The 10084-nt window shown below is 39.5% G+C and overlaps 1 protein-coding gene across 1 annotated transcript in view; it reads right to left on the bottom strand.

The window, feature by feature from the left end:
• Positions 1–4421: 4421 nt before the first annotated feature.
• USP10 (ubiquitin specific peptidase 10) overlaps positions 4422–10084 on the bottom strand; it is a 113718-nt gene continuing 108055 nt past the window's right edge. Inside the window, exon 14 of the mRNA XM_077133207.1 lies at positions 4422–5330. Within this exon, the coding sequence (XP_076989322.1) occupies positions 5143–5330 (188 nt within the window). The 3' untranslated portion in view covers positions 4422–5142. The remainder of the gene's footprint in view (positions 5331–10084) is intronic.

Below are 10084 nucleotides of genomic sequence, written 5' to 3'. Positions count from 1 at the left end.
AGTTTTATTCTATGCAAATTTATGTATTTTTTAAAAAATATCACAAGTTTCATGTTATTGCACCACTTCCCAGAAGACCAGCTCACTTCTCTAGGATACTAAGGGCGGGAGGCACTGACTAGCTCTCTACAGAACCCAGGGGGAAAATGCTTTAAGACACATGAGATCAAGTATGCAGACTACAAGGTCAGAGCCTCTTAAGTAGAAAAGCAATTCCAGCCATTCAAATATCAGGACCTTTTTTTTTTTGCATGGGCAGGCACTGGGAATCAAACCCTTGTCCCCAGCATGGCAGGTGAGAACTCTGCCTGCTGAGCCACCGTGGCCTGCCCTCAGGACCTATTTTAAAGCAGCAATACATGGTTCCTGCACACAAAAGACATGGATCATGGCCTGAGAGGAGAGTTAAGAGAGGGTCCCCTGATGGAACCAGGGGTGAATGAGGGGCGGGAGTCAACGCTCGCATACAGAAGGAAACCTACATCCTATACAAGAGATTTACTCTCATTCTTTTTTTAAAGCAGAGGAATCATTTTTCTTAAATTGTATAGAGAATCCCAACATACTCGGAAAACCTGTGGAAGCTGAGCTGCTGTCTCTGAGGCAGGGTGGGAGGCCCACACGCATGGCCACCAGGCCCAACCCCAGAAACCTGGGGCCGCACAGGCCTCTCTGGAACCACGGCCCTCTGCCCTACACCAGGAACCCAAATGAACTCCAGATGGGTTAAGATGCTTAAATAAAACCTTATAATTATTAAAACTAAACAGAACAAAACAAAACAAAAAACAAGATTGAGGTTAGTGCAGTTCTCAAATGTGCCAACAACAGTAACAGAGTCTGCTTTGAAAAGTCCACGTGCAGGAGCTCTCCAGATGCACAGACCCATGCTAACACGTCACTGGTTTGATACAGGGAGACTAAATGAATCTACACTAACATTTAACTTGTTAGAAAAACAAACGAGAAATACCTTCCCCAGACAGCAAATGAAGTTCATACATTTTAAAATGAAAATATCTTAAATACTAATTTGGTGTAAAGTCCTAGACTTCTCTGGCTTAAGAGTCAGAACAAAATACTTCATAAATTAAATACCACAGCAGCTGCGTTTGGGGAAATTTCCTTTAATGAAAATACAATGATTTAAAAGGTTACTTGCCAATTTTTTCCAAGGAAAGACCACTTCACAAAATACCACTGTGTTCAGCAAATTATTCCTAATTATCATCAAAATGTACAAAGGGAGACATGAATGACCAAGTCTGTGAAACAAAACTCAAGTACTACAATCAAGAAATAAAAATACAATTTAAATCCCATTTTAAAAATGTACTCACTAGTTAAAGTAACCTTTCTTGTGGAGGGTAAAGAAAGAGTGAAAGGTCAGAACAAGAGGACTGGGCATCTGTTTGGTTTGTTCTTTTTAAAAGAGCATCACTATATGGTAAAGCTAGCACAGGCTATGAAATAAATTTCATTTTTCAAGCAAATTAACTTCTCCCCCAAAGGTATTATTACAATGGGAACAGTCTGCCCGAAAGGTGAGTGACAATGCTTAAAAAACAACTAGAAGGCAAGAGAAAATGTGCGATGGGAAAGAAGCATGCTTTTTGATCTTAAAAGAAAAACACGAAGTTACATGTAGCATTGGTTATTTTATTTGCTTAGCTAGATATAAACTATTCTTAAAACACTAACAGTCTATGTTTTCTAGGTCCACTGACTCTCAGGATATTAAGAGTCTTTGCTGGGGATAAGTTAGCAAGGTATTTTTCTTTCTTGATCCAGAGGAGTGATAGAAGTCTTGAGTCTTCTTTCTCTATTTACTTCTTTGGATGGACTAAACACTTCTAAAGAGAAGCTAAACAAACCATTAGATTGATGTATTAAAACAAGCACAAAGTAGTAAATTATCGTGGACTTATGCAAATTAGCTGATAGCAGTACAATACCAAATTCACTGGTTTATTTGGTTAATTCAATGCTCAAACCAAAGCAACTGTGACTGCACTCTTATCTTTCTAACCAAATGGTCTGATCAAGGACAAGTAGCCCATGAGAGCAGTCACAAGAAATTTCACTAAGGCAATGACACAAAATGGTGCCTCTGTTAACTGTGACGTCAACACATATTAGATCACAATGTGTGACTAATTATGTAGAAAAAGGAAAGGATAATGCTGTTATGAGCCACTCAGGTGGCCAATCTAGGTTATACAAACATAACAAGTAAATGGCTGCCATTTTTCATTCTTAATGGAACTCACAATGGCCCATGAACTTTTTTAGTTATTGTTGGTATGAACAACATACCAACCAGATAAACTTCAATCACATCTTTCCCCATAGGAGAACTTTCAAATCTTTTTAGTAATCATTTATATGTTAAAGAAAATTTCCCTGTAATATACCTCTAACAATACTTGGCATTCACATTGATTTGAAAGCTACCTATAAATATGTATCAAATGCTAATGAAGGAAAACCACTGAATCTTTAGCTCCCAACACCAAGAGAGAAAGCTTTGGGTGATAAATGACCCAAAGCCAAGAAGATGGTCCTATGAAACTTATCAGAATACTAGCAACACAAAATATTATACATTAAGTGCAAACCTACAAGTACAGATATGGGCCCACAATTAACTTGGGACCCTAGGCAATGTTTGGATTTGCTAAAATGGTCTGAGTCTCTATCCTTGGGCCATGAGTCACTTCAGGGACCAAATGCGGATGGCTCTTTACTGCAGGGTAGCAAGTCCTCACTACATATTCTGGCCTTCTGAGCTGTTCTGTATTGTCTGCAGCTGTTATGTGCTGAGCTGCTTAAGCAAATTACAAGGTGGTGTGGGATTATCCACATGGTCTCTCTAGTGCCAGCTTTCACCTTCTGAACAAACAACAGACCCACAGGATGGTAATAGAGAGGAATCCTTTCCCAGCAACCAGACGGCTGAATTTTAAAAGTCCAGAACCATGCACAGGACAGCAACCTTCTGGAGAGTAAAGGCTTCGTCACCAACACTATGAGTCGAACAAGATGACAATGTCCTACTACTGGGTATCTGCTTTGGAAAAAGAAAGAGTTTCTAGGTATATATGAATCATTTCCAACATATTTTGGGCTGAACAAAATATACACCTTAGCAACTTAAAGATTATGTAGAAACTAATGAATGATACCTTAGGAAAAAGTTCCTCATCTAAAGACATAGGACGTGTCTGTCTTAAGATGGAAGCAGGTTGAAGTATCAAACAAAAGCATTCTTTGACCTCTAATTCCTAGATTACTCTGAAAAGGCACTCCCAGAGCAAGGGGCCTTATCTTTGAGAATGTGAAACCAGACTCATGGATAACTCTTTAGCAACAAAAGCACTTTTCAGTGCCGAGGGGAATGATGGGCCTCAGTTATGGAAGCTGCATGGGTGCTCAGCCAGAGGCCATCACATACACAAGGGAGAGGATCACGACCTAGAACGCAATGAAATACTTTATACAGGGCTCTACTTAATCTTCGGCTGACTTACTGCTGGTGTGGGTTGCTTCCCCTAAAGTTAATTTGGCTTCCAGACTCCACGAGTTCCACAGGAATTGTAGTAGATTACTTTAATGAGGAGCTAATTACAATATGACTCATAAATTAGCCAAGTAAATCAGAATAGAGTTACAAAAGGTTAAATAGGCTAAGTGGATGATGTCAGAACCATAATTTTAAAAAGTAAGTTCAGAACCCCAAAGTGGCACAAGCCCTCATTAGGAACACCAGATGGTAACAAGAGTTTGAGAAAAAGGCTTGGACCACGTGAAACCAGTTCTGCTTGAACCCCAGTAGAGCACCACCAACTGTCTGCAGAAGGCCGGAAGCCGAGCCCACTGCTGGTGGCCTTACCTGCAAGCATGCCTTCTCTGGTTCTCCATCTCTTCTGTCCAGGAAGGGCTTCCTTTCCACAACCTAAGGAGAGGCACTGCCGAGCAGCCCCAGTGTCACTCAGTTCAAAGGATGCCTGGCCTTGATCTAAACCAATCCCTTTCGGGATACTGGGGTAGAGAAAAACCAGGGGAGAGTTTTCCTCCCCTTTTCCGCTAGTACAAGATTTTAAAATTTCATTTACCCACATTACTACAATAATAACTTTGGAAATAATAACAAGCATAAACTGGGTCTTAGTTCAGTTTTCACAAACATATTAAGCTGACCAAAGGGGTGCTTATTTTACTTCTGGGGGTACATCCACGTCCAGATGAATTCAGATTACTGGAAAAGACATTCACATTCAAAGAAACATGCGCAGCTTTAAACCAACTTTGTGATTTTTATTGATGGGTGACAACTTTATACTCCTAGATATCACTGAACTGTGTACAATTAGAGATGCAGCATTAGAGAAGAGCAGAGAGCAGAATCAAACAGAGCAGACTTAAGGAAATATCCATCTTCATTTTTCATTATGTGTACACAGAAGAAGCATGAGCGCAATTTGAAATCTCTGAATGGCAATAAAGTTAACAACCACCCATCTAGGTAGACTAACATCTTAACTCCAAGTATTTGATCTGCAATGTGTACATAAGCAGTTTTTCATCGCACAATTATTAAAATGTATTATCTTGCTAGAACCAGCAACTTATTTTTTGCATTAATTTACTTATTTATTTTGAAGTAAGAACTATTTCTCCTCTGATAACTGGCTCATTTGTATCATTTATCAAAAACTAAAGGGTGGGGGAGAAGGAAAGTGTGACGGATTAAAAAATTTTATTTTTTAAGGAAAGATAAAATTCATTTTCACAAATTTACAAGTGTTGTTGCTGGTGCAGGATTTATTCTACTAAGCAATTAGACTGGGAATCAAATGCAAATTCCCCCTTTTTAGGAATTGGCATTATTTCAGAAATATGTTTTTGTGCACTTTCTTAAATCAAGCGACAGTCTGTTTCAACCAAACGATTCTGATTTGGACATTAAAAGTCAACATAAACTACGTTGCACACAAAGCCCAAGGAGCCTCTTTTCCATTCTAGCTCATTTTTGCAAAAGGGAGAAAAAGATTCTCTCTAAAGAGCCATTAAAGAGAGGAAGAAAGTTAGTGAGCATTGGCGTTGTACAAGCGGGCGTCTGGCACACACACCCAGGCTGGGCTACAGCAGGTCCACACGGCGGTAGTACAGGAGGTAGGCTGTGCGCTCGGCGGCTGGCTTCACCACCTGGTACTGGCTGATCACCTTGACGGTCTGGTCATCAATGCGCAGCCAGCCATTCAGGCCGATCTGGAAGACGTCTGTGGTGTAATGACCACCCGTCGCACTGTTGCCGTGGTGATAGACCACTGCAAGAACAGGCAAGACAGGGCACCAGGTGAGAGATGTACTCACAGAAGCAGTTTTAAGGAGACTGCTTAATTCCCTCCAAAAATCTGCCTTACTTGTCGAACACCTCACCAAAGCACATGGATGAAGATAGGCAATTAGGCAAAGTAATGTTAAACTCAAAAAATTTGAATATACAAGAAAAAGTGATAAATATGTTAACATATTTAAAACATCCAACCTCACAATAAAAGAAATGTCAATTAAATGGAGCTGTCCCATTTTTTTCAGCCCTTTACCTAAGGATTATCAACCATCTTAACACTAAAGAGAATAGAATGAGAAAGATACTCTCCTACACAGCTGTCAGTAAAACAAACTTACAAGCCTTTTGGAAAATAATGTGGAAGTATACGCTCAGAGAGACCTAAAAATGTTCATGCCCTTGACCTAGCCAATTCCAGATTTAGATGACTATCCCAGAAAGAATGTGAATCATGGGCAAAGATTTTGGTACCATTTATAACTATTAAAAAAAGGGAAAAACACAAATGCTTACTAGAAGGATGACTGGTGAATTCTATTACAATAAGATGGAATTATTCATTGAACAGAGTAAGAAGGTCAGATGATATAAGAATTGGCTTTCATTACATGAAAATCCAAGGACCCCAAGTTTCCTTGTGAATTGCGTGCAGGTGCACAGGGGGAGGGGGTACACAACGAATGGAAGCCACAGCTGGCTGAGGATGCCCTGCAGAGATGGAACCAGGAGTTACTCTTCGCTTCTTTTTTTAAAAAAAATCCCAATTTTCATATATATATACATATATATATATATATATGTATATATATATATATATATTATTATTATTATTTTTGCATGGGCAGGTATTGGGAATCGAACCCGGGTCTCTTTGGCATGGCAGGCAAGAACTCTGCCACTGAGCCACCATGGCCCACCCCCTATAATATTTTAACAGAAAAAATACCACTTGTTACTCAGTTTTTTTAAACCCTAAAATTCAGGGTTTAAAAGAAACTTTAGCCAAAGGCCTAAAAATATATAAGTGTTAAAAACTACAATGAAGATTTTATAAGACAGCCAAAGACCTGGCTGGTAGCAGACACAAGTCCAGATACTTATGCTGTTTCATAACTCCTGAAGAATGGTGGTTCTGCTCGCGATGAGCTGCACTATACTTGACTTACAGTGGCACCAAGGCACAGCCTTTGGCAGAATACTAAGCTGTGGGGAATTTCAGCAATGAAAAGTCACTGCACCAGATTCTAGCAGCTGCAGTCTCTAGGCAAGCTAAACAACTGCAGGAGTCCCCACACCACTTCAGGCCAGTGAGCCTGACTGCTGAAGGACAACACCGATGAGCCCAAGACTGTGGCTCCAGCTGTCAGGCAAACTCCTGGGCTTCACACAAAGAAACACTCAACACTGGACTTCAGGAGATGGACATTTGCCCTGGCCACCCACTTGACAAACAGACATGGGGACAACAACACTGTGAGGGTGACACAGTGGAAAAGCAGTGATGGCATCAATACAAAAGGCACGGCAACCCACATGACTGCCACAGAGCACAAAAGGAGACTTGACCACATCCCCTCTGACCCCAACTTCACACTAGGAGTTTTGTCCTAAGGATTCTCACCTTGAAGGTCTAACTTCAAGGTGATTTGGTGGTTTGAGTAAAAGTTTTAAAGTTACCAAGTCAGTAGAATTCAAGGATCTGTGTGGTTTACACAATTGGTATTTCCTATAATAGATTTGCCTCCATTCTGAAAATTCAACAAGAGGATCATATTCTACACATTTGAGTTTCTTAAGGAGCAACCCAGGTAACTGTTTATATGGTAATATGGTAATACGTCACTTATATCTGGCCACCCCACATCATCAGAACAGAAATGAGAATTAAAGCATTTTTAAAAAGCTCCTGTATTTTATTTAACTAGTCCCCTTTAGTCCACCCACAACCAGAGCCAGTTTTACAAAGTACATCTCTGAGAGAGGATTGTGGAACATGGTGGATTCGGAAGCAACAGGAAATCAGGCTCTATACCAAAACAAGTACCTAACTGGCAGGACCCATATGAATCAACTATTTTACACTCTGGAGTCTGGTGGAACTGTACAAGCAAGCACCCGGGGAAAAGCTAGAGGAGAGACTGAGAAATTGTGGTAAATTTCATCCTTTGTGCAGTGGCTCCCATTCCCCACCCCCAGCAGCCTAGCAGGTTGCAGTGGAGACTGTGGCCTGGGCTCCTGGCCTGAGGGTGGCCTACGAGGACCTGGTTCTCCAAAATTCATGGGGTGTATGATATGATCACCAGTCACTGTTTTTGATCAACTACTTCTGACTTTGAGCGCAGCCACTGTTATAACTCCACTCAGGCATAAATGGCAGAGGAATCTTAAAGAGACAGTACTTACTTATTTTTTCCCTCTTTTCTCTTTCCCTCTCCCCGTTTAGGAGCAAGTTAGTTTAGAAAAATTACAGATTGACTGCTCCACTCCCAACAGCAAGAAAAACATAGTAATCCCAGAGGAGTGGGAGAACCAGATTTTCAGAGTATTAACAAAATACTCAAAATGTCCAGGTCTCAACAAAACATTACAAAACACATAAAGTAATAGGAAAGTATGGGCCACTCACAGGGAAAACAGAATTGGCCAGAAATCATCCCTAAGGAAGCCCATACACTGGAGCTATTATTATTGAAAGCACTAAAGGAAATCAGAAAAACAATCTGAATGAAATAATGAGACAGAAATTATAAAAAAGAACCAAACAGAAATTATGGAGCTACGATGTAGAGTAAATCAAAATAAAAACTCATTAGATGCATTCAAGAGCAGATATGAACAGGCCAAAGAAAGGACAGCGAACCTTAAGACAAGGCTACTGAAATTATCTAATGTGAAGAAAAGAAAAGAAATAAATGAAGAAAAAGGAACATAGCCTGAGGGACCTGTGGGATTCATCAAGCATGCTCACATATGTATCACTGGAAGCTCAAAAGAGCAAGAGAAAGAGAAAAGGGCAGAAAAAGTATTTAAGAAATAATGGCTGAAAACCCCCCAAATTTAATAAAAGACATGAATATTCACATCCTGGAAGTTCAACAAACTCCAAACAGAATGGACTCATAAAAGATTACACAAAGCCTTTTAGACTGAAATTGTCAAAATCCAAAGACAGAGAGGATTTTGAAAGCAGCAAAAGAAAAGAGACTCATACATACAAGGGAACCCCAGTAAGATAAACAGTGGATTTCAGAAACCAGAGAGACCAGAAGACAGCAGGACAGCACAATTACAAGATTTCATAAAGACGGCAATACTGCCTAATCTACAATTTCAATGCAATCCCTATCAAAGCTCCAGCAGCCTTTTTCACCCCAGAAAAGGAAAAGCTGACCCTCAAATTCATATGGAATTGCAAGGGACTCCAAATAGCCAAAACAATCTTGGAATAAAACAAAGCTGGAGGACTCACACGTCCTGATTTCAAAACTTAATACAAAGCTACAGTAATTGAAACAGTATGGTACCAGCATAAGGATAGACACATAGGCCAATGAAATAGAACTGAGAGTCCACACAACCATGGCCAGTACATTTTAGACAGGGTTATAATGGGAAAATCCACATGCAAAAGAATGAATGTGGATCCCTACCTCTCACCAGATACAAAAGTTAATTCAACATGGATTAAAGACCTAAATACAAGAACTAATACTATAAATATTATCATACTATAAAACTCTCAAAAGAAAACAGGGACTTATCTTCAGGACTGTGCAGGAGGCAATGGATTTTTAGATTTTATACTAAAAGCATGAGTGACAAGCAAACAAAAGATAAAATGGATTCCATCAAAATTTAAAAAATTCTGTGCATTACAGGACATTATCAAGAAAGTAAAAAAGACAACATACAGAATGGGAGAAAATATTTAGAAATCATATATCTGATAACAGTTCAATATCCAGAATATATATAAAAAAAATTTGAACAGACATTTCTCCAAAGAAGATAATCAAATGGCTAAAGTGCAAATCAAAAGATGTTCAACATTGTTAGCCACTAAAGAAATACAATGAAAACTACAATAAGAAATGACTTCACAACCACCACTGGGGTGGCTAATCAAAATATCTGAAAATAACAAGTGTTGGCAAGGATGTGGAGAAATAGGAATACTAGTACACACTGCTGGTGGGGAGGTAAAATGGTGAAGCTGCTGTGGAAAACCATTTGGCAGTGCCTCAGGACATTAAACACAGAATTATTGTATGACCCAGCAACTCCACTCCTAGGTATATACCTAAAAGAACTGAAAGCAGGCACTTGGACAGGTATTTGTACAGCAATATTCATCACAGTATTATTACTATAGTTAAAAGGTGGAGGAAACCCAAGTATCTATCAACAGATGAATGAGTAAACAAATTGTGGTATATCCACACAATGGGTTACTATTCAGCCATAAAAAGCAGTGCAGTGCTGGTACACATACCTAAAGATGTGGGGTGAAATAAATGAGACACAAAAGGACAAACATATGCTTTCTCTTACATGAAATATTTAGATTAAGAAAATCTACAGAGAAAGAAAGCAGAATAGTGGTTACCAGAGGTTGGGGGAGGGGAGAATAGGTAGTTATTGCTAAGTAAGTATGAGTTTTGGTCTGGAATGATAGAGTCCAGAAATAGTGGTGATAGTTACACAGTAATGTCGATGTACTTAATGTCA

Source organism: Tamandua tetradactyla, chromosome 16 (genome assembly GCF_023851605.1).
Source record: "Tamandua tetradactyla isolate mTamTet1 chromosome 16, mTamTet1.pri, whole genome shotgun sequence".
In the NCBI taxonomy this organism is placed as follows: domain Eukaryota; kingdom Metazoa; phylum Chordata; class Mammalia; order Pilosa; family Myrmecophagidae; genus Tamandua; species Tamandua tetradactyla.
The sequence above is the reverse complement of the archived record's forward strand: the minus strand, read 5'-3'. Positions and strand labels throughout refer to the sequence as shown.